At 31.6% G+C, this 24,930-nt stretch overlaps 3 protein-coding genes and 1 long non-coding RNA gene across 4 annotated transcripts; 2 read left to right on the top strand and 2 right to left on the bottom strand.

Moving 5' to 3' along the window:
• Positions 1-1,725: 1,725 nt before the first annotated feature.
• LOC105641757 (NDR1/HIN1-like protein 6) lies at positions 1,726-2,795 on the top strand. The gene has a single exon (XM_012226390.4). The coding sequence runs from the start codon at positions 1,815-1,817 to the stop codon at positions 2,583-2,585; it is 771 nt and encodes a 256-aa protein (XP_012081780.1). The 5' UTR covers positions 1,726-1,814; the 3' UTR covers positions 2,586-2,795.
• Positions 2,796-3,925: 1,130 nt separating this feature from the next.
• LOC110010193 (uncharacterized) lies at positions 3,926-9,533 on the bottom strand. The gene is made up of 3 exons (XR_002285177.3): positions 7,735-9,533; positions 5,563-7,589; positions 3,926-5,358 (listed from the first exon to the last, which is right to left on the bottom strand). It is a non-coding gene; the product is annotated as an uncharacterized LOC110010193 (long non-coding RNA).
• An 8,546-nt stretch (positions 9,534-18,079) lies between these two features.
• LOC105641666 (18.5 kDa class I heat shock protein) lies at positions 18,080-19,049 on the top strand. The gene has a single exon (XM_012226290.4). The coding sequence runs from the start codon at positions 18,339-18,341 to the stop codon at positions 18,783-18,785; it is 447 nt and encodes a 148-aa protein (XP_012081680.1). The 5' UTR covers positions 18,080-18,338; the 3' UTR covers positions 18,786-19,049.
• A 606-nt stretch (positions 19,050-19,655) lies between these two features.
• Positions 19,656-23,452, bottom strand: EMB1687 (ribonuclease P family protein / Rpp14 family protein). Its single transcript, XM_037638757.2, has 4 exons — positions 23,218-23,452; positions 21,010-21,197; positions 20,754-20,891; positions 19,656-20,031 (listed from the first exon to the last, which is right to left on the bottom strand). Exons 2-4 carry the CDS (start codon positions 21,185-21,187, stop codon positions 19,883-19,885), a joined length of 465 nt encoding a protein of 154 aa, XP_037494685.1. The 5' UTR covers positions 21,188-21,197; positions 23,218-23,452; the 3' UTR covers positions 19,656-19,882.
• Positions 23,453-24,930: the final 1,478 nt, after the last annotated feature.

Genomic DNA, 24,930 nt, shown 5'->3' with positions numbered 1-24,930 from the left:
CATTTTTTTTTCCAAAAAAAAAATTAATTAAAAAAAATTTGCGCCTGACTCCTATACAAATTACAAAGTCAAGAAGTTTAGGTAGCGTAGCGCGCCAACAGAAGAAAAGTCAACATATGTAAATTAGACGATGATAATGACACGGCCGCGTAATATGTTGGGAAAAGGTTGCTTCCTTTTCTTTATATTAATTTATATTTATATATTGACGCAGCATTGCAAGACTTTTTCAAGCTTGTGTGTATGAATAAATCTATGGAAGCTTCTCAGCTTTCTTTTTTGTTTTTAACCGCGTCAAGTTCACCCGTCATATTAATTCATTCGCACTCAGTCATTGTCCACGAAAAGAATAAAACGATTCCTTCTGAATGCTTAAAAGAATTTTATATTTGGAGATTAACACGTATGAGGTTTTCTATCGTTGACTTTAATTATTATGTTATTCTATTATTATATATTGAAAAGAAATATATATTCCATGTGGTGAAACCTACCAGAGCTTGAAAATCATAGAATAATTTAAAATTGGACAAATAAAATATTTAGAAAATTATATCATTTAGAGCCTCAACAGATCCATTTTAACTATTCCACTCAAAATTTAAAGTTTAAAATATATGTACTTTATCATTACTTTAAGAAATAAGTTAACTTGTTATTTATGCTTTTGTGACAGCAGTCTAAAGGTTCTATTTTTATAGTATTTATTATAAATTTATTTCAATATTTCCTGAATTAAACTTTATTAATAAAAAACTTTATATCTTTTTCTTTTGTTATTTGTAGTACCCAATAATATCATATGGTTCATTAATATTTTATACTCAGTATTTATGTCTATTTTACGTTTAAAATAGGAAAAAATTGAATATTGTGTCTAGATTAAATCGATAAAACCAACTGAATCATACTTATTAATATATTCAGTTTGATTTTAATTTAAATAAAAAAAATTTAAATTTGATTAAGTCTTCGTTAAATCAATAAATAAGTTTAAATTCGTCTTAAGAAAAGTTAAAATCTCAACCAAATTGATTGAAATAAACTAATAGATTGGATTCAATTTTCACATTAAAAATTTCAGTTTTTTAAATTTGCATTATTTTATTTTGGTTTATTTTGTTCACTTTTTTTTATTACTTGATTCCCCTAGAGAGCAATTTGAAAATATATATATATATATATATATATATATATATATTATATCGGGATGGTGTCCAGTCCAACTAACGGACAGATATAATTCCTACCCTTCACCTCCGGTTCATGCAAATACCTCTCCACATGGATCTAGCAAATCTCCAATGCACATGAAATGTCCAACAAAAATATTTAATTTTAGCGGGATCCAAATTGGATAAAAATATACTCCAAACCATTAACTTAATTGAAAAGAATGCGCACACTGATAATAAATTTAGGTTATTATTATTTTTATATGTAATCAAGAAGTTTGATCTCTTCCTGTCCTAGAGGGTAAAGATTTTTTTGCACTCACTAATATTTTAATTACATACAATACAACCGCGTTATTGAATTTTGTTTTTGCAAGAAAGTCATGTGATAGAACTCCCACATTTTAAAACTTGCTAAGAAAAAGACATACCTACTTATATTATATGCAATGTGTAAACTCTGTAAGAAGTCAAAGAAAGGAAGCTTCAAACTCATATAACATGTGACCTAATCAATCCTCCTTCTATGAAATTACAGCTTATCTCCTTATAAAACCTTCATCAAATACTATCTAAAGAGGAAAACTATATACCCATATCCATAAAGAGGAAGAAAAAGAAGCTTAATATCAACTAGCAATGGCAGATCAACAAAGAATCCATCCAGTCACTCAAGATGTAGAAGCGCCACAACCGCCTACAGCTCCATTAATGCCTAGAAATGCTTCAAAGTCTGATAAAGGCGATCCTGCGGTGGAAGAGAACCGATATCCGCCGTTTCAACGTACTCTTCCGGTCATCCACTCAAAACCACCCAAGAAAAGAAGAAGCTGTTTCTGCAGATGCTTGTGTTGGACACTTAGTCTAATCTTGCTTATCATAGTCATAGTCGGAATCATAGCCGGAATCTTATACTTAGTTTTCCGGCCAAAACTGCCGAAATATTCCATTGATGGATTGCAAATAACTGAGTTCAATCTTTCTACAGATTCAAGCTTATCTGCTGCATTTGATGTGAGAATTACTGCAGAAAACCCGAACAAGAAAATTGGTATTTATTATGAAGGAGGGAGCCATATAGGCGTATTGTATTTAGGGACAAAACTATGTGAAGGGTCACTGCCCAAATTTTATCAAGGACATAGGAATATAACTGTCCTTAATGTCCCTTTGCAAGGGCAGACACAGGATGCTTATGGACTATTTACATCTCTTCAGCAGCAGCAACAGGAGAATGGAGTTATTCCTTTGAACCTTAGGGTTAAGCAGCCTGTTAGAGTGAAGCTTGGGAAGTTGAAGCTGATGAAGGTGAAGTTCTTGGTTAAGTGCAAGTTAGATGTGGACAGTTTATCTACTGCTAATGATATTAGGATTAGAAATAGCAGTTGTAAGTTTAGATTAAGATTATAAATTAATTAAGTCATATATTTTTTTTATTTATTATGTATTTTTATACATGCCCATGGGAGGGTCAGGATGATTTTTTTTTTTTGGAGTTTTTTATCTCATTTTCATAAAAATGGAGGATTATTTATGTTATTTTTTCCTCCATCTCATATTTATAGCTTGTACTTGGTATTATATTTAATTTATTCAGGCATATATATACATAGTTTTATATATTATAATTTTAGTTTATAGCCTCTAGTTTGTTATTGATTTAGGCAATAAAAGCAAATTCAAAACTTTATAATCTTTTTTAGCTTGCAAATTAGGTGGGGTTTGTTACTGTTGTGGTTTTAGTTTTCCGTTTAATTTTGGTAAAAAAAGAAAAATGAAACATGTTTACTGTAAAAATGTTTAACTTTTTTCAAAACCGTTTAAAAAATAAAAAATGTGTTTTATGAAACTACAAATTGTGGTTTACGCAATTTTTTTTTATACGTTTCCTTCTTCTCTCTTCTACAAATCTCTCTCCTACATGTTTCTTCTTTTAGACAGATTTTTGTATTTAAATAAATTTGGGTGGAGGAAGTGCCTCTATCCATTCAACCTTTTGTTTTGACTCATTGTTCTTTTGGTTAATGAAGTTTTTTTAATACAATAGAGGCTATAATCCAAATTATCTAATTAACCGTGGCCATAGACCACCTACCAGGTCAACCTACACCACGTCACAAACACGAGTCGGTGGAGCTAAGAAAGTGCTCAAACCTCTAGACAATAACAGAGCTTTTGGCTCATTGTTCTTTTGGTTAATGAAGTTGATATATTAGTTTGTCCACAAAAAAATCTCTCTCTCTCTCTCTTTTTTTTTTAATAAAAAGGATGCTTAATCCCTCAAGCCGTAGAGTACAAAGATTTCTCTTCCTTATAGGAATTGAGGTCGCAAATCACCTCAATCAACCCATTGTTGATAAAAAAAATATATATATATCTCTTTTTATTGTTCTTGGTGGATGCTAAAATGATGTCATGTTTTATTTCAATTGAGGTTGGAAATTATTGAGCATTTCTATTGCTATTTTCATATTTTTGTGATTAATAATAAATAACTTGTGAAGCACTTTATATGTGGGCCTGAGCTACAAAATTACTCCCACTTTTGCGGCTGTTTCAGTATCACTCTAAACTCACCTTCATCTCTCGCTCACCCTGATTCAGTAACTTAGATATATTGTCACTTTAGTTGCAAAATTAACTAAGATTTTATAATATAATAATAATAAAGTGAGTCGCACTGACCAGCTTAAGTTAACTTAATCCAAGCCCCCAAAATCATCAAAACTCACCGTTTTGAAGACCTAAGTTTCTCCTTCTCTCCTCCCTTCTCCATCTCTCTCCTCCCTTCACCCACTCCAAACTGTTGTTCCTTATTTCTTGATTTAGATTCGTCAATTTTTTATTTATTATATCATTTTACTTTCCCTCTCTACATTAATTGGACCATAATCACAGTCGAAGCAAAGGAAATCGTGAATTCTTTCTGCTACAGGTGGGATTGAAGGATTGGTTTTTGCACTAGCAACTAGGAGGAAGGATTTTGAAGTGTTAGTTTTTTAGAAGGAAGCTATTGATTTAGAGGTTGCTGAAGAGGTTATGGAAGCTGGGTGTGTTACTGGTGATAGAATCAACAGGCTTGTTGGTGGGGTTTCTGGTACTTGGTATGTTTTCTGAAATTTTATTCGTATTTATTTTTAAGATTTAATATCTTTTCTATTTTTTTGAAGGAAAATAATATATTAAATCGAAGCAAAGAGTCAGCCAGTATAAGGGAAGAACATTGAGGTGGAACATCCTCCACCCATATGAGCTCCTCTTCTAATTGAGAGTGAGCATCTTTTGCTATAGAATGCCAACACAGTTGCTTTTCCTGTTAACATGACTAAAAAGAGAACTGGGGGAACTGAGATACTAAGCCCTTCAACTTCAGTAGACGAGTCCCAAAATCATTAGCTGGAACAAGGATAATTCTTAGGCCATAAATTATCTTCATGTAGTCTGTCTCAAAATGTAAATTAGTGAAGCTCAACGTAAGGCCATTTCCATTCCGTAAATCACAGCCTGTACTTCCGCTTAAGCTAAAGAGAGAATAATATTGGAGCATCTAGCCGCAGCAGCCATCATTTGTCCTTAATACCCGCATCTGTATTCATCTTGATAAAACCAAAAGTTGGGGCTTGCCACCCTGAGACTTGAGCTGGGGCGTGTTGAACATTAACACTCTGACTATCACGAACCTGCACATCTAGAAAATCATGAAGCAAACTGGATGCATAGTGCAAAATTTGGACATTAGATAGTTTTTTAAGCGTATATAGCCCCAAGTTTCTGGATCGCCACAAAGCCCAGGCAATCATAAGAATCATATGTATCTGTTCGGGAGAAAGATTCTCTCGTTTCTGAAGAAACTAGTCTATCTAGGATAAAGGAGTCACTGTAGTATAATAGCGCAAAGGTGATAAATGCCAAACTCTAACTGCAACTGGGTAATGCAAGAAAATATGGTCCAAAGATTCTGCTGCCTCGCCACAGTTATTGCAAATGGGATCCGAAATAATCGCTTGTCTACATAGCATGAGTTTCATCGGGAGCGCGTTGGAGAGAAGACAATGATGAAAATGTTTTACCTTAAGGGGGCAGCTGCTGCTTCCATAGCCACTTCAAGAGACCGTTCTGAGTTCCTATAAAGGAAGATGGAATGTTTCCAGATTGGGATTATAGCGCCAAGTAATAGGCCGACCTACAGAGAAGAATCTATTTTTAGAAAAATTTCAAACTAGAATATCACGGTCTCTGAGCGTTGATAGGGATTTTCAGAATAACAGTAGCTTCCATAGGAGAGGAAAAAGAATAGATCACGTCTTACCGCCAACAACTAGTCTCATGATCAATCAACTCAGAAACATAAAGCATCTAGTTACAAAGTTAAGGGTTTTGAGATTACTTTCTGATAAGGCAGCAATGAAATCCATTTATCACCCCAAACACGAACTCGCGTGCCATTACCCTGGAACCTTGATCAATGAGATGACGTGCTTTCATAAAACTCTGCCATGTAAAGCTTGGCTTGTATATAGGTCCTGTAGACATGAACGAACCATGAGGGTAATATCTTGCCTTCAAAATTTGTGACAGCAATGAAGATTCATTAGAAGCAAGTCTCCAACACTGTTTTAATAGCATCCAAGATTAAAGGCCCGAAAATTCCTAAAACCCACTCCTCCTTGTTTCTTAGAACGATGTAGGCTAGACCAACTCGACTAATGAATTTTCGCTCGTCCTTCTTTTGTCCCCACCAAGATTTAGCCATCATGCCCTCAATTTGATTACAGATATCCATGGGAATCAAGAAACAGCTTATAGCATAAGTGGGTATGGCCTGAATGATTGACTTAAGAAGCACTTCCTTACCAGCTCGAGAAAGGATTTTTCCTTCCATCCATTCAGTTTTTTCACAACTCTATCAACTAAATATCTAAACATTTCTTTCTTTTTTCTCCTAACAAAAGCCAGAAGGCCAAGATACTTCTTATGGTGGTCAATTTGGCGAACCCCCAAACAGTTACTAATAGTCTCATGGGCACTTGTATTGATGTTAGGACTAAAGTAGATTTCAGATTTATCGAAAATGATACTTTAGCCTGATGCAAGTCCATAACAACTTATGATCTCCTTAATCTTCATAGCCTATTGCCTGGTAGTCCACTGAAGATAATACTATCATCCTTAAAGAACAAATGTGATATAGGAGGAGCAGTTCTACTAATTTTAATGCCATGTAGATGGTGATTATCTTTCGCCTTTCTGAGTAAGCTAGAGAAAACCTCTGCACAAAAGAGAAACAAGTATGGTGACAAAGGATCACTTTGATAGAGACCTCTTTATGGGAGGAAAGTCTCCTTAGGCTCACCGTTAATCAAAATAGAATAAGAGACAGTAGAAATACAAGCCATAATAAAAAAAAAACCCATATAGCATCAAGAATTAAATGGCTGCAGGAGGGGGACCGTAACACTGGTTTCTTTCATTAAAAAGCAAACTCTCGTTAGAGAAAGAATAATATTGATCAAATATCGGATGACTCGAGCATGCAGTTTAGGGACGAGGGAGATATTGCAAGGGTTATAACATCGTATTTCTGTTCGCTTTTTACTTCTCTAGGTCCATCAGTTCTAGACGAAGCTTTAACTGCAGTGGAGAGAAAGGTAACTTCTAAGATGAATGCTATCTTGAATCATAAGGATGAAATTTTATTAGGTATTAAGCAAATGCCTCCATCCAAAGCTCCTGGGCCTAATGATATGCCTCCACATCTCTCTGAAGCAAAACATAAGCCTCAAACTGAGTTTGTTATCGCAAACTAAATAACAACTTCTCATACTTTGGATTTGATGAGTAACATGACCAAAGTGACATCGTTCCCATCTCTTAAGCGCCTTAGCACCCTTGTTAAATCTGACTTCCAAGCTGTCCCCCACTGACTCATCCCATGCATCTTTTACCGTCTCCACACAACCAGAATCTCTAAGCCACATGAATTCAAATCTGATAGGGTGAGCCTTGTGTCGATGACCTTTCCTAGGTTTTTCCAAAGACAGAGTAATAGGGCAATGATCAGATCTTTGTCTAAGGAGATGTGACACCGAAAAATTAAGAAACATCTGTATCGAAGATGGCAACGCCACAAAACGGTCTAACCGTTTTAAAATATTCTGATTACCAGTTCTACCATTGCTCCATGTAAATGCGAAACCATTAAAGCCCAAATCCTTTAGTTCACAATCATTAAGCACTGAGTGAAAATCTTCCAACTTGCTTTAATCTTTCGGTAAACCGCATGCTTTTTCATGATTTTAGAGTATTTCATTGAAATCACCACCAACTAGCCATGGCAACTGAGACGCATTTTAAGATCGCGAAGAAGAGACTATGTTTTGTGCTTGTTACAGTCTTCCGGCCAATAACACACACCTGTAAACTGCCAAGTATTAGTAATAAAGACATCAATATGATTGTGAGATAACGAAAAAACCTGAACTTGCGGATGCTCCGCCCACAATAAACAGATATCCCCTTTCCTCCCTACTGAATTATCACAAGAAACAACAATAGATACCTTAAAACCACATTTATCACAAACTCTACTAATTTCAGCCTCAGTCAATTTTGTTTCTGCAAGGAAAACCAAAATGGGATCTTGAAGCTTGATGAGCTTCTTCAGTTTTTGAATTGCATAGGGGTTCCCAAGCCTCTTGCAATTCAAGTAAAAAATACTCACGGCTTCCGGCGGGGCTGGCTGCCAGCCTCCGTCGATATCTCAGTTGATTTGGATTTTTTAGCAGAATAGTCATTATCCATAGGAACACCATCTATTGGGAAAAAAATAATCACTTCACTCTCCTTCCTCTTCCCTGCACTGCCTAACTTATCCTGCTGGGCCACCTGTTCAGACAATCTCGCCTTTCTTTTCAATAAAGATTTGGATTTAGAGTTAGGATGGGAAAGGGTAGGCGGGTTAAGCTGTGGGATAGGTGACTGTGGGGTTGAGTTGGTTGCTTGAGCCGGGTAATGTGGATGAGCTATGGAAAGATTACTTTTAGAATTTGAGGAGGGAAGTGGTGATAAAGGTGTTAAAGGGATATTAGAGCATAATATGTGAGTGGAGAAAGGTAATGCGTCTTCAAATATAGGAATAGATATAAGGGTCGGGAGAGAAGGAGGAGGATTAATGGCAGGTTTTTGGATGAGCAAGTTGTTGTTACAGTCAATAGGTGATGGGATAGGAAGTTTACGATTCTAGTTATTACTATCGAGGGTCTCACCTTCCTCTAATCTAGGCGAGTCATCAGATACAAGAGACATGGTTCGTGGGATGGTCCTTCGGTTCACATGCATATCCTCTAGTTGGTGCAAGATCTCGTCGGTATTTGAAAGATCCACAACTGTATCATTGTGATTTTCTGGAAATCCATTTGTCTTAGTCACAGACTCAGTGGATTTTCGAATCCTCTGTGGTTTATAAACCCAACTTTTGTTTCGCTTTTGAGTTGTCCAAAGGGTCTTTAGACAGCCTGGAAGGTCCTTTGAAAGGCGACGCACGTCCATACGTAAGATTCTCCATATTGTCAGAAGATCCATCAGTGTGCATGTCACAACTCTTCATTGAGTGACCACAATAATCGCAGAAGTAACAGAAATTGGGTAGGCTTGCATAACGAAGGGAAACCCACAACTCCTTACCCTCTGCCTTGATTGTTATCCCCCATAGCAAAGGTTTCTTTAAATCCAAAGTAGCTCGAAACCTTATATATGTGTTTTTAGCTTATTTAGACAGATCAGTATATTCCAGAAAGGTCCCTATCTTATTCCCAATAAATTGCGCCACCTGAAGGCTCATACACTTAATCGGAAGGTCATAAGCTCGAATCCAAAAAGGAGCCAATGAAAAATCCAGCGTTGAGGGTTGTTTCGTACTAACCACCTCCTTTAAAACAAGCTGTTGTTTATCAAAATTCTAAGGTTCACTCTCTATGACAGCTTGCATGTCTCTCCAATGAGTAAACTGGAAAAGGAATATGTCTTTCCTCCATTCGCGCGTAGTTACATTATGTTTCGCCTTCCAAACACGAGTTATGGTCTCCATGAGAGTAAATTTATTGAAACCTCTGTCAGTCCATAATTTCCCAGCTAGACATAACTTGCCCCTATCTTCTCCTTCACCCACAAGATCCTCAGGTAGCTTAATTGCATCAGCCTCCCCTTGGGTTTTAGCATCAGTGATTTCTGTCACCATCTAAGACTGCAGAACCAAAAGCCCTTTTCAAAAGTCTGAAGCTTGGGGATTAAGGCACCTCAGCAAAGATAAAGCCTACACAAGCAACAGAAGATTAGGAAAAGTGAAAATAATAAGAAAGAGATTTGTTGATGGATTGGTGGGAAGGAATAATGGGAAAAGTTAAAAAAGGTGGAACGAAAGGTGATAAAACCCTAATGATTAGGGGACAGAAATCCTAAAAATAAGAAACGCTAGCCGCAAAAGCGAAAGCATAACTCTCACGAAGGAGAGAGCTTGAGGAATTTTCCAGACAATTCTATTAAGAGGTTTAATCTAATTTCTTTTTTGTTTAGTCCATGATATTTGGTCTAAGGTTTTTGATTGCCATATTGGATAATAGAGAAATTATTTATTAAAAATTTTTTAAGCGTGGCAGTTGTTGATGATGTATATCAACAGAATTTGATAAAATTATTGGATCTTGATTCTTGTCATTGATGCAATTATTTTGTTGGTTATAATTTGAAGTGTGTCACATGGGTATGTTATGCAACACTAATTTCAGCTGCTTGGAAGACGATCAATTGTTAGATGTAGCTTTTAGTTTTTAATTCTAGTTTATATCCATTGAGTGGTATCTCATACCTGTAAGGCTGTTGTATGATTTGTGACAAAGGTTGATGATGTTGTGCTTATAAGAAAGAAGAATAAAACATTTGATTAGTGTCAGGAGAAGAGAGCGTTGGAAAAGGAGAAACTCAGGTCTTCAAAACGCTGAGTTTTGATGATTTTAGAGGGGCTTGGGTTAAGTTAATCCAAGCTGGTTAGGTGGGACCCACTTTAGTATTATTTTATTATAAAACCGTAGCTAATTTCTTAATTAAGGTAATAATATATCTAAGTTACTGAGTCAGGGTGCTCGAAAGGCAAAAGTGGATTTGGAGTGATACTGTAACAAGTCGCAAACGTAGGGTAATTTTGTCACTCAGGCCTGACACGTGAGAGAGCGGTTTTGGAAAATATTCAACACGTTGCTTCATTAATTGTTATTGTGATTGCATATACAGTAGCTATAACATCAAAGCTATGTATTTACAAAAGTATCCTTATAAATAAATTACATATTTACATGTATTCTTTACATTATCATTGACATATAATTGGAACTTGGAAGAGTACGTTAAGGCCTTCATATTTTTAGAAAATGTTAGGTGAATCTAGTTTATCACGTGACACATTATCATTAGAAAATGTTAGGAGTTGCCACGCTTTCGGAATCACCGGTTTCGGTTTAAAAAATATGGAACTGAAATCGAATCGAAAATTGACACTTCTGAATATAGTTTAGAACTGAATAGTTATAATTCCGGTTACGATTCCTTAATAGTTTCAAAACTGATAGTTTCCGCCCGTTTTCCAATCGATTTTCCAGCGAATCGCATAATTATAAAATAAAAAATTAGATTTTTTATTGAAAATTGAAAATTTAAATATTTATGATATAATTAAAAAAAAACTTTAAGAAAAGAAATTAAAGAAAAGGCTTGAACCTTTTTTTTTTTGAAAGAAGACTTGGAAAATAATTAGATATTAGACTTTGGAGAAATTATTTGATAATAATTTGGACAATTATAAATGGGAGAGCTTAGAAAGATTGAAGAGTGACCAGTAGAGAGTAATAGAGAAAAATAATTTTGTATGAGGATAAATGGAAATAATGTGTATTTATAATAAATCCAAAAATCAAATTTTCACAAATATCCTTAAAATTAGCTATTATATAGTTTTTAGGATGATTAATTTAGAGATTTCACAAAAATTTTTGAAAAAAAAAAATTCTAAAACCGCCAGTTCTAACCGGTTGGAAAAACTGCTGGTTCCGACCGGTTCTTAGAACTGAAATCGGACCACAGGCTCCAGATTTCGATTTTGGTTCGGATCGATTTCAATTCGTACCGATTTCAATTCCATATGGTTTTGATTCCCACCGGTTTCGAACCACGATTACAGTTGCAAAAACCAAAAAATGGCTATGAATGCAATAATAATAGTCATGTAAAATGTCTTCATATGGTTGTGTATAGCAATTTATTAATTGATAATAGATGAACATGAGTTAATCTATTATCTAAGTGATGGATTAAACTGATAAAACAATTTCTCTTGCAACTCTTTCTGTCTTATTCTCCCTCAAATCTTCTCTTTTAATGCTCGGCTTCCAACTCTTCCCAATCAAACATTTCAACCATCTAATCCTTCGTAAGGTTTTCATTCTTTTAACTAATTTTTATAGTATTTGGCTCATTCTTTTAGATTCTAACTTCGTCTCTGGTCATGTCAAGATAACAACGAGCCTCTAAGCTTCTCTACTGTAAATCAAAAATTTTTTAAATATTATATATATATATATATATATATATATATATATATATATATATATATATATATTATGTTATTGTAAGATACTCATGTTTTAATTGATTTGCTAACTATTTATACTTTTCAGTTTATGCATTTTTTTTCAATGTGAAAATGCATTAATTACGTTTTTCTTTTGTTGTTATAATTAAATTGTCTCAGTATATATAATTAAATTAATTGAATTCAGACTTTAATTTTGTCTCTATCTTAATGGGCATAAATTTATCCATAAACTTTACATAAAAAACTTTGCGTTACTTTCAATTTTTACGTTAATCTATTGAACACTTTAATTTATAAAATTACACCAATTAGATGCTTCGATATGCAAAAATTATTCTATTGAATACTTAAACTTCTAAAATTAGCTCACTAAATACTTATTAGATAGTTGAAAAATGTGAAAATTATTATTTTAAAGATTATACTAACCACAAATTAAATAAATATCTTACACATAAATGTCAAAAACACTAAAAAAATATTATTAACAATATAAAAAGGAATATAATATTAGTAAAATTCGTAATTTTAGGAGCATAATAGGTGACTCGCAAAGTTTAAAAAGTTTAAAGTGTTAGAAAGTTTTTTCCATACCATTATGGGTATATTTATGCATTAATTTGGCTCAATCTTAATTAAGGTTTATTGTTCCACTGTGTCTATCAAACAACATAGCCACCGTATGCTGGCTCCCCTCGTAGGTTGGTAGTGTAGCCGATATTTGCAACTCCCATTGGCTCGTGTTTGACTGCCCGTATAAGATTGAAAGAGAGAGAGAGAGAGAGAGAAGAAGTATTTCAAAATACCTTATTGTTTGTAGGCACAGGGATTGGTTCATGTTGAACTTAAACTGAACTATAGTATAGATGAATTAGAATCGGATCGGAACCGTATAATTTTTTTATCTTTTTTTTTTAACTTTCGTATCATTTCGATTTAAATTACACTTATCAAACACTTTAATTTATAAAATTAGTTTAATTAAATACTTATTAAATAATTGAAATATAAAAATTATTGTTTTGAGAATTATAATAACTATACATCAAATCAATATTTTGTATATAAAATTCAAAAACCAGAAAAATTATTATTGTGATTACGGAGATGTATGTAATATTACCAAAATTTATAATTTGAGTGCATAATATGTGATTTACAAAATTTGGGATGTCTTAAAATTGAAATTGCAATATTTTGGGGATGAATTTATATATTCAATCATCATTATGAAATCTTTAGCTTAATGCATAAATTTAACCTTATGGCACTCTTAAATTTGCATGAGAACTATTATGCTCAGCGAAATTGTATTAAAAAAAATATCAAATCTGCATTTAGCCAATCTATTAAATTTGCATGGTCTTCAAATGCACCTACATGGCAAACAACTTATGACACGTGGTACAAGTCAACTTCCAACTCATATTTCTTCTATTTTTTATTTTTCTTTCTTTATTTTATTTCTAGAACCAATCTCATCTGCGTTTCTTTGCTCTTTTCTTCTTCCTTATTTGGACCATCTCTTTCTCTCTTTTTTCCTCTTTTTTTTTTTTAAGAAAATATCTTCATCGAATAAAAGCCAATCTGATCCCTAAATTTGTTCACCAGAATCAAAAGGATCGGATTTGATCTTTCAGGCCAATTTAACTCTTAAACTTATATAAAATTATTAAAAAGATTCAATTTCACTTTTTAGATCAATTTAACCCCTAAATTTAATTAAAGTGATTAAAAAAAATCATATTTAACAGTTTGATTCTATTTAATCTTTTTTATTGTACTTACAATATGAAAATTATTATATAGATATTTATTAAAACTGTAGTTGAGATCGAGCTGACTAATTTATTAAAAATTAATTAATTATAAAATATGAAAAAATGATATATGAAGTATATTATTTCTATGTTTATCTTGATTTATGGTTTTGATTTTATAAATATGTGTTAATTTGAATATTATAAATTAACTTCTATTACTTGGTTATCACTTATGAAATCAATGCATTTTTTATGTTTAATAAATTAAATTTATAATGCATGTTTATAAATTTATTATATTATAAGAAATGATGTTTTTATGAATTTTAAATTTATATTCGTAAGTGTTGAAAAAGTTTGATCTGAATGTTCTTAGCGTAGGATAAAAAGGGATAAAAAGTCAATCATATTAAATTAAATCAATTATTAATTTATAAAAATAAAATAAGTTCAAGGGTTAAATTAGCCTAAAAAGTGAAATCGGATTTTTTTAATCATTTTATATAAGTTTAACGGTTAAATTGGTCCAAAAGATCAAATTTGATCTTTTTGATCCTGCTAAATAAGTTCTTGGACCAAATTGATCTTTATTCCTATCTCATTCACCGATGACGAAGAATTTATGTCACTAAAATGATCTTTCTCATCATTTGATGAAGGTGAGTTTCTCTCTTTAATGCTTGCTATTTCTTCAGTAACAATTGATTCCCTTTCTTAGATGCCACTACACACTCAATTATATTTTTAAGATCTTATTGATATACTGGTTTCACCATGTAAAAAAAATAAAGCTTTGCAAATCTGACTCGAAATTCAACCCAAAAGATATCAAAAGGTTAGGGTTATAAATTATAACCCATAAGAAAATTAAGAATAGGAGTAACACCAATAACAGTTTGAACCTGAATCGAAGTGTCGTGACAATAATAGTAGTAGCACCTGATATGAACAGAACAAGCTCATGTTATGAAATTTTTTTATTTTAGTTTTTGAGCAAAATTTTATCTTTTGATCTTGTTTTTGCAAATGATCATCTTCTGTTTGATAAAATGCTAAGAAGAAATGTTTTGTTTTGTTTGATGCTAGATACGAAGAGGAAGAAAAAGTCTATATTGGCAACACTTTAAAGCTGTCACTCAACCTTGAGTGTGTGACCTTCACGCATGTTTTGCCAACATGGCAAGGTGTAAATTTGATATTAAAAAAAATATAACTTGGAGCATGATAGGTTTCAATAAATTGGTACAAGGTTAAATGTGTAAATTTCATAATCAAATTTATATATCACGCCTTAAATCTTTGGTGACATATGAAAACATCACTGTATAAGACGGTGATAATTCACCTTTTACTTATCAGAGTTGTCTTCATGATTATGTCATCGTTATAATAACAATAATAATATCATTATATTATTATTCTCAAACAACTCACCATACCCACAAACTCAATTAAACTTTGTTAACAATATAGACTATTCATAACTTAATTCTACTTAGTTAATTATTTTTTTAGTTTTATTTTTTCAATTTTAAAACTTGTTATTTGTTTTTTATTATTTTTAATTATTCTTTTTATTTTATTAATTATTCAAACTTTCCATGATTGTACCTAATTATTGTAAATCAAAATCAAATTGGAATTTTGAATGCTAAATTTCAGATGTTTTTGAATATGGTCATTTTTTAGTTTATTGCTTTGTAATTATATTGATATAGTTTATCACAATTTTAATTTGTTAATTCAAACAATGATATTTTGTGGGCATCAGTGGCTTTTTATTATATTACATGTTCTTTTATGACGTGCGATACAAGTTTAATTTTTTATTTATATAATATTAAAGTTGAAGTTCTTATTTATTTTAAAATAAATACAATGATATATTTATATTGCACTTTATTTATACAATGATTTGTTTTAAATGTTTTGCACTTTAATATCTAATTGAAAAAAAAAAAATAACATTTCTACTTCTCTCTTTAAAATAACATTTTTCTTTTTTCTTTAAACTCTAAAAAATAGAACTTTTAATTTATCCGCTACAATATGAAAATATTATATTAATAATCATTATCTAAATTAATTAGTTTGTATTTTTTTTTTTTTTATAAGTCATCCAACTTGAGTTAATGGAGCATAAGTGCTTAGAAGATTTTCATTTCTTTAATTTAAATTTTCTTTTGAGTTTGATTTAAGTCGAATATCTATTTTAAATATAATAACTGATATTTAATATTGTACTCGTAATTCTGAGCGCATTGGTGTTTATATAAATATGTTGTTTAAATAAATTTTATTATTAAATTACATTACTATTTATTTTGATTAAAACAACAAAAATTAATATGTATTTTTACTCATTTAAAATAAATGATATAAAGTATTTTTCTTCCTTTTAATTAATATATTTTATAAAAATAAAAAAAGATTACTATTTCAAAAAGAATGATAAAAAATCAAACTCGTCGAAAAAAATATTATTACTCATTAAATTAAAAAATATTAAAAGGTAACTAAAGAAAATTTTATAGTATCTAACTTTTCTATTTAACATGCAACTATTTTATTCCAATTGTTTCAAGATTTTTTCTTTGCTAAAAAAGAATTCAAAATGACATAAATAAATATTAATATGTAACTTAGAAATCAATATGCAAACAATAACATAGGTAATAGAAGATCCTCCGTCAAATTTATAGATAGATATATATGGTATTAAATTTTAAAAAATTCAATGTCCTATATATTTATTTAAAAAAAATTAAAATTTCAAAGATCTAATTATCTTCATATTTATTGTAAGGATTATTTTTTAAAAAAATACATCCAATTAAATCATAAAAAAATAATTTATATTTCAAAAATTCAAAAAAAAAAAAGAATAAAATATTTAATAAAAAGAGATCTCTTGAATTTCTTCATCATTTCATCTTTAATATAGAAAAAAATAAAAATGATAGCAAATATGCCAAATAGCCATTTTTCATTAATTCAAACTTTTATAGTGTATTTTTTAAAAAATAAGATTTCATTTTTAAAAAGGAAAACTTTTTATATGATATTAGTCAAATACAATAATGTATAAATAGTCCAAATAAATGTACACCATCATCTAAAAAAATCAAAGAGAAATAATATATTTAAAATTTTTTATTTTAATTTCATTATATTTAACTAATAGAGTTTAATAGTAAAGTGTTTACCCATATTTAAAAAAATTTATAACATAATTATTTAAAGAATTTAAATTTCATTTTCAATTCCGGAATTAAGATTTTTAATTTATCTTCTAAAAAGCAATATCACCTATAATTAAGAACATCAAAATCTATTAACTATAAAAATTATTGGACAATAATAATATCAAATCAAATAAGCAAAAAATATTACACATATTTTCTCCGATTAAAATATATAAAAAAATCTAATTAAAAGGATATTCAAAAAGATAAATGGAATCTATTTTCTCCAATTAAAAGGCAATAAAAAATACACTTAAAAAGATAAATAGTTTCTGCAATTAAAATGCATAAAAAAAATCTAACTAAATGGAAAATCAATTTAAAGCTATTATAGAAAATCTCATTATTTCTCCTTATTTCCACATTTATATATAATATAGATTTATAAAATAATTACCAAGACTTTTTGTTTGAAAATAAATTCATCGTAAATAAAAATAAAAATTCAAAAATTATAAATAAATAATTTAAAATTTTCTTACAAAATAGACTTTGATTTGATGTCTAAATTTAAAAATAAATTATACCCTAATTTAAAAGTAATCATTTTGTTATTTATTTGTATAAGGTAAAAAGTTCTTCATATGCTCAAACGTCACTCTCCAATATAAAAATACCCTATTGCTAACAATAATATTTAGGGATCAACACATATTTTTTTCAATCCATCCCTATAATTGTAAAATTTAGCTCACTATTTAAGAAGAAAAGAAAATATATATCTACCATAATATATTAAGGTTAAATATTCAATACGTGGAAAAAATACTTATAAATTGAGTGAGTTTATATGGGTAATCTTGGAACGACTGAAATTAATTTCATTTCTCATTTAATTCTTTTAATCAAATTTAGTCAAATTAATAAATATTTGTGATTTAATTGGTCCGACCAATCACTCCAATCCAAAGTGATATATTACTATTTTAAGTAATAAAGTGATATATAGATAAAAGTTTACATCAACCAATCAGGATGGTTTAATTGGTTTTCCTAGCTATCGTGAAAAATACTTAGAGAACTAAAAAAAACTAAAACTTCAGCACAACCTACTTAACCTCCAAACAGATAAAACAGCTAGATGTATTCCCAGACTACACCAAAACACAAAACAGCTAGTTGCGTTCCCAGACTACACTAAAACAAGGTTTAGGGTTTTTTATTTTTTTTATTAAAATTGAAGTCTGTAAAAACGACGCCGTTCAGTCAGCTAAGGCCCATAAGCCTACAACTATTTGAGAGCCCACCCAACAGCACACTCCAGAAGGTGCAAGAAAACTAACTCTATCCTTCTTTCCTCTTCTTCTTTCTCTACTTTCCCATTTTCACATACGCCACGCCTCAGCTTCATTTCATTTGTCTACAACAATTTGAGAGCCCACCCAACAGCACACTCCAGAAGGCGCAAGAAAACTCTGTCCTTCTTTCCTCTTCTTCTTTATCTACTTTCCCATTTTCACATACTCCACTCCTCAACTTCATTTCATTTGTCTCTTCTTCTTCTTCAATTCCAATGTCAATCGTCCCTGTAAGTGACCAAAGAGGTACAATCGCCAATCGTACCTCTCCAGACTTCTGGGACCTAGAAGGCTTCTCCCCTTTACTAGATCCATTTCAAAACTTTCCTTTCCCTTCTTTACTTTCCGCTCACTTCCCCTCAGTTTTCTCTTCCCTTGAAACCCAGGTGGATTGGAGAGAAACCCCAAGAGCCCATGTGTTTAGGGGTGTGTTTGGAGGGTCCAACAATGAGGATGTGTTGGTTTACATTGACGATAACAATATTCTTCAAATAAGTACAGAGAGTGGTAAGTTCATGAGCAAGTTTAAGCTGCCTGATAATGCTCAAAGGGATAAGGTTAGTGCTTCTATGGTGAACGGAGTTCTTATTGTTACTGTTCCTAAGGAAGGTGGTGATAGGATCTCTAATGTAAGGGCCATTGAAATTTCTGGTTCTGATTAGAATACATGTATAGTTAGATCTTGTGCTTCTATGTCTGTAGGAGAGGATCTTGTGCTTCTGTGTCTGTAGGAGAGAGGGTTGGGTTTTCCCGTGTGGTGTCTGTAGGAGAGGATCTTCTGCTTCTGTGTCTGTAGGAAAGAGGGTTGGGTTTTTCCGTGTGGCTGTGATGTAATAAGATATGTTTTGCTGGGAGGATGTAAATTAAATAAATATATATTGATGGAATAAATCTTGTTATATCAAATATTAAAAGCAATTACTTCATCCCATGTTTGTATAAAATTTCTAATTTGATTTATTTTAAAAAACTCTTCCTAATTTAGATTTTATTTTTTTGAGAATACCTAATTTAGAACTTATAATAAGAAGTCACATTAAATAAAATTTTAACTAACATAATTAGAAAATAAACTACTTGAGAGGTCAAGATTAATATAACAATTTTTCATATATTTTTTTTAATGTGAAATCTCTTGAGAATTTGCAGAAAAATGAAAAGTTTCACTTTATTTGTTCAATCAACCAAAGTTATATAATCTCATTTACATTTACATTTCAATATTTATAATCTCTCAAACAATAATATTTTATGTAAATTATTGTAGAATTAAAATTCTAGATGCACAAGTTCTTAACTCTCGACTTTCTTCTTCTATCTACCATCACCAACTGGTCCAACTCGGTCCTCACTCTAACCAGCTCACTTCCACCCATGAACAAATCCTTAAGAATCCCATTTTCCTCTTCCATAAAGAACAGCCAAACCAACTTCAAAATATAAAATCTATAAGAAGTTAAATTGCAAGATACCATTTCCCATGAGGAGAAAGAGAAGCTTTGGAAAAAAATGAATCTTGTGATCTCGTCACGTAAAAAAAAAATCCCCATGGCTTCAAATTTAAATTTAAATTTTCTTAATATAGTTGTACACATATTGTTTTTTCCACCATTGAAAGAACCTTTATCAATTCATCCAACAGGGGTTAAAAAAGATATGGTGTTTTTACTTTAGTGAAAACAATGTTAATTTGGAAGAATTCCCTAAGAAGATCGACGTCAAAAGATTATCACCAAAGTGCAGGCTATATGTGCAATACTCAGTGCTCCAAAATCTTGATCTTTTCCAGACAATTTTTCATGCTCTGAGTAACCTCAGCCGAAAGGCGATCCCCAGCTGCAAGCTTGTACTGTTCAAATTTCAATTCATCATACTTCAAGGCAGCAGTTTTGCACGCCTTGATGCTTCCTAGCATGAAAGAACAATCAAAACAAACAAAGTACAATGAGTGCAGAATTTAAAATTAGACTAAAATTAACACCAATATATTTTCATTGTTCAATGACATTATGCATGATACTATGGAAATAAAGGTATAATAATTCAATGTTAACAATGGTGCAAACTGCTCTCAACGTACAGATTAAACCACTTCGAGAAAATCAAGTAAAAAAATTGTTCAGGGAATTTGTTGTTGATAAAGGTTTCATAAACAAAACCTGGTCTCTGGGTTTAATAAGAAGCTAGTGTAAAAGCAGAATATCCTGTATGAGAATTTCAAGTGAATTGACGCGAGGCATTCGCATTATATCATTGTTATCGCTACTTAGTAACAATGAACACAATCCAAAATTGTACATTAACAGCACATCTTACTATTCACATGCAAAAAACTTTTCCTGTCATATCATGCTGCTTGCAAACATTGTACAAATTGCAGAATAAAACAAATAAATTCTCTTATGAATAAGTTGCCAAAAAAATTTGAGCTAATTTAAGCTTTTACTTAGGAAAATCCAGCATAATAAAGGAGTTTTAAAGCTTCATCTTCACATATTATTTCTATTAACTTGACAAAATCAATAATAACATCAATAACAAAATCTTCACACATTATGCTTTTAATGAGATAATGCTTTTAGTTCTTGCTTTTCCCCTTTTTAGCCACTGTCATTAGTTATTTAACTTACCACTTAGGTCCAGTAAGTTGAATAGCACTGGACAATTTCCAATTCTCCTAACCATGGTAATTGCTGACCAAACCTTTTGGTAGTCCTCCCGTGCGGACCTGATGATAACTAGCTTTGTACTGGGATTCACATACTTGACTGCAAATACACCAGATTTAGAAAGACAATTAAGGGAATCAGCATTTCATAGAAGATGAAAGTGATTTTACATATGATCAACAACAAAAACAACCATAATAAGCAACGAGTTACTCACCTTGAAAAGATCCAATTGATGAAGCCAAACCACACTCACCATAGTTTTCCAGAATACTTTCTTTAATTGCTTTTGAGACATTAAACTGCGTAATTATGATGGGATCATCACTCATGGGGTCTCTAGTTGGATCCAAGAAAATTTCCATTACTAGATACCTATTTTTAAATCCCACCATGTTCGTTTACCTAAAATATGAATCCAAACAAAAACAAATCAACATCAAGAAATGGTATTCTTTCACTCTTGCTAGCACAAAATCGCACATTTTGTGCAGCTAATTTTTTTCATATGAAAATATTATGAAAAATATGTCACAAACCCATGGTGACCCACTTCATCCCAATTCCACACAAACAAGGCATAGCAATGTCACAACACATCTAATCAAACATTGCAATTAAATGCAAGCACATTAAATAAACAAACATTGTTATGCTAATATTCAAATATAAACATACATACAATAAGTAGAAAAGTAATGAATTAAATAAGTGATAATCAAATAAATAGACAATTATAGCATTATGTAGCAATGTAACTATGCATAATGTAGATGATATTATACTATTTTTTATTATTTATTACACTAGATGGGAAAAGACTTAAATTTCGATTCCAACTTGTCAAATTAATAAACCAACTAAAGTGATTGCAATGAAATGAAATTGGGAGGAGAGGAAAGAATTAATTAAAACTTCCTCCTAAATAATAAAGGATTATCCTAAACAAATCCTGCGGCCTATTCACAAGTAAAACTATTCTAGATTCTGTCGAAATTTCGGCAGAACCTTCCTTAAAAATTGGACTATCCACCTATTTAAAGAAACACAACTTAATATATATAGATATCAATCATTACACACAGCCCATCCAACGGGCGATCAAGCAATTAAATTTCCCTTCCTCCATCCAATTAACAATATCAATATTTAATCACCGATACCAAACTTTAACTTTACTTTATAAGGTTAAGCAAATAAGCAAATAACTAAGTAAATAAACAATTGAAAACTAATATTGGCTTAACCTTTACATCCTTCTAGTGTAACTATATATATATATATATATATATATATATATATATATACCTTTAATAATTATATACAACTATAATTTACCAACTCTTCCATTCCCTTCTTATTAATTTAGATCTCGCAATTCCGGTTAATGATCCATGAATCATCGTCTATCGAATATGAATAAGCGTTTACATATATATCTATCAACCCAGAAATTTGAATATACACTGCTCATATATATTTGTCCTTCTACAACAATTTAAGATAACTGCTGCCAATACACAGATTCGTAGTTTTTCTATGCTAAAATCTTAAATTACACACCAACTAACTAATTTCTTGCGAAAATTACGCTTACAACCTCCTATGTACAATATCAAGCAATGATTTGAAGAAATAATTAAGAATAAAATTAATAAATTCCAGCTTAAACTCATAGTCCACAGGCTAGCAAATTCACTAATCAACTTCTTATCATTAGTACCTAAGTGTTATACAAGGATATAAAAACTAAATATTTCACAAAAGATCGAAAGATTTCAGATTTAGAATATTTATATATAAAACAAAATATACTAATTAATCCTTAATTAACATTCGACTACATATCACTTAATAATATTAACCCTTATTAATATTAACTTCATAGAAACTAAAACATCCTAATTATTATCAAATTCATACATATAACTTATTTTGAATACTAACCAAATGTAATTACTTTGCTAACTAGCTAATTAAACCTTTCTAATATAGTATAGTTCTTGTTTATCGACTTTCCGTGATTTTTGAGCCTGAAGCCTAATTTCTAAATATACGTCAATCCACAGTTCAATATTAATTGGTGTCAGATAGTAAAACTAATAATATATTCAGACTCTACACGAAAAATGCAATGTTCTGCCTATTGGAAACTCCGGTCACTGGAGCCACCGCTGTTCCGCCGTCTACGGTGGCCGGAGGTACCATGGTTCCAGAATCTTGCAACTCTTACGCCTAAACATAGCAAATTTCATATAAAACTCAGTTCTATAGCTAACTACTACAAATTATGTCAATATCTAACGAAATCCCAATTTTTTATTCTTAAATCCCTAAGTCCTATTTTGATCAATTCCTTCAATAAATCGCCTATTCTATACAAAATAATTTGCAAAAGAGTAAGGAGGGAGGATAATCGGCTTACCTTGTCGGCGATAGTCGCCGGAGTTGCTCGGAGAGAAGGACGAAGACGCGACTGTCTCGATCGGGCTGAAGTCGCGGCTTCGTTGTGACTTTTGCGCTCACCAGAAACGGAAACGAAAAGAAGGTAAAGGAAGGCCGGACTGCTGCGGCGAGGAGTCGACGGGGCGGGTCTCTGGTCGTCGGAAAAACGAGAGGAGGAGAGGGGCGCGCCTGCCTCGCTCAAGAGGGAAGAAGAAGAAAGAAAAAAAAAGAAGAAAAAGGTTTTTGGAATTTCTGGGCCATTCCGGTTCGATTCGAACCGGTTTGGCTCAATTCAAAGATTTGGCTCGATTTTTGCTTGGTTTTCGAGTTTTCCACTTGGTTTTACTGGTCCGATTGATATATTTTAATTGATTTAATATTTTTCGTCCAATATAATTCTCAAGAAGTTTGGAAAATTCTCAATTAGGTGTCACGACACTATACTTTGGGTTAAGGCCCAACTCGCGAATTTGGATGCGGATTAAGATTATATAGTATTTATGGCCCATGAGTCAAAAATATATATTAAAAATTCAAAAGTTTCGAAAATAAAATTATGGGATGTTTCAATATATATATATATATATATATATATATATATATATATATATATATATATATATTTGAATGAAGAATAAATTTAGACTTATATTTGTGCTTTTAAAGATAAAAAGAAATTACTTACAAAAATGTAAAAGAAAAAGTTAGAAAATAAAAGACATATTTAATAGGTAACCAATATTATAGTAAATTGAGATAATAACGTGACTGAAATACCCCGAATTTTTATTTTTAAAACTTTGGAATTTTTATTAAATCAAAAATCCGAATTTTTGATAGTATGGGTTGGTAGGATCGAGCAATTCTAATTTGAGCCCAAAATTTTACGAGTTGGGCCCAAGCCCAAATAAAATGTCGAAAAGAAATTTTGAATCGTAAACAGCTAAAATTTTTGAGAAATAATACGAAATCCCGTAATTTAACCTATTATGAATATATATAAATTAATTATCCTAAAATCAAATATTGTTCTATAAATAATTTTATAATTATTGAGTAAATGGAGAAAATATTATGAAACTGAACTGAACAGTTAAAATAAATTGAACCAGACCCGAAAATCGGTTTAATTTGTCGAGAACCACACGAATAATCCGAAAATCGAGTGAAAAACTTGAAAATCAAATGAAATGAGACCAAATCACTAAATCGGACCAAATCAGTTTGAATCAAACCGGAATGGCCTAGAGTTTGCTAGAAACCGCCTTTCTTCTTTCTTTTTTTTTCTTTCTTTCTCTTCTCCTTCTTCAGTCACGCGACAGCCTCCCTCCACCCTCTCCCTCCGTTTCTGGCCACCGCTCGACGAGAGCGAGATGGCGATCGTCTCCGCTAGAGCTCCTTGTCCATTTTCCGACCTCCTTCCACACTAACAGAGCCTCCAGTGACGCGAAGCGGGACTGTCTCCATCGACAGTTCTCCTTCTTCGATCTCCGGCGAGATCGAGCAATTCCGGCGACGTCAACACAAAAGGTAGGCGTCGATCGAGTCACCTCTACCTTGTGAGTGTTTCTCCTCCATTAATTCCGACTACAAAGCTTGAAATGGCGAAACCACCATTAATGGCGGCACCAAGCTATTGTCGGGACTAATTCAGCCAAATGGAGGGCCAACCTCGCACAACCGACATAAAAAA

The sequence above is a fragment of the Jatropha curcas genome, chromosome 4, assembly GCF_041381405.1.
Source record: "Jatropha curcas cultivar XTBG-Jc1 chromosome 4, XTBG_Jcur_1.0, whole genome shotgun sequence".
Taxonomy (NCBI): domain Eukaryota; kingdom Viridiplantae; phylum Streptophyta; class Magnoliopsida; order Malpighiales; family Euphorbiaceae; genus Jatropha; species Jatropha curcas.
The sequence above is the reverse complement of the archived record's forward strand: the minus strand, read 5'-3'. Positions and strand labels throughout refer to the sequence as shown.

Bases quoted from the DNA above. Each gene is read 5' to 3' on its own strand.
- LOC105641757 (XM_012226390.4), top strand. From the start codon at position 1,815: ATGGCAGATCAACAAAGAATCCATCCAGTCACTCAAGATGTAGAAGCG.
- LOC105641666 (XM_012226290.4), top strand. From the start codon at position 18,339: ATGTCAATCGTCCCTGTAAGTGACCAAAGAGGTACAATCGCCAATCGT.
- EMB1687 (XM_037638757.2), bottom strand. From the start codon at position 21,187: ATGGTGGGATTTAAAAATAGGTATCTAGTAATGGAAATTTTCTTGGAT. The intron at 20,892-21,009 runs GTGAGTAACTCG...GTGTATTTGCAG, and splicing joins ATCAATTGGATCTTTTCAAG to TCAAGTATGTGAATCCCAGT. The intron at 20,032-20,753 runs GTAAGTTAAATA...CTTTCATGCTAG, and splicing joins CAACTTACTGGACCTAAGTG to GAAGCATCAAGGCGTGCAAA.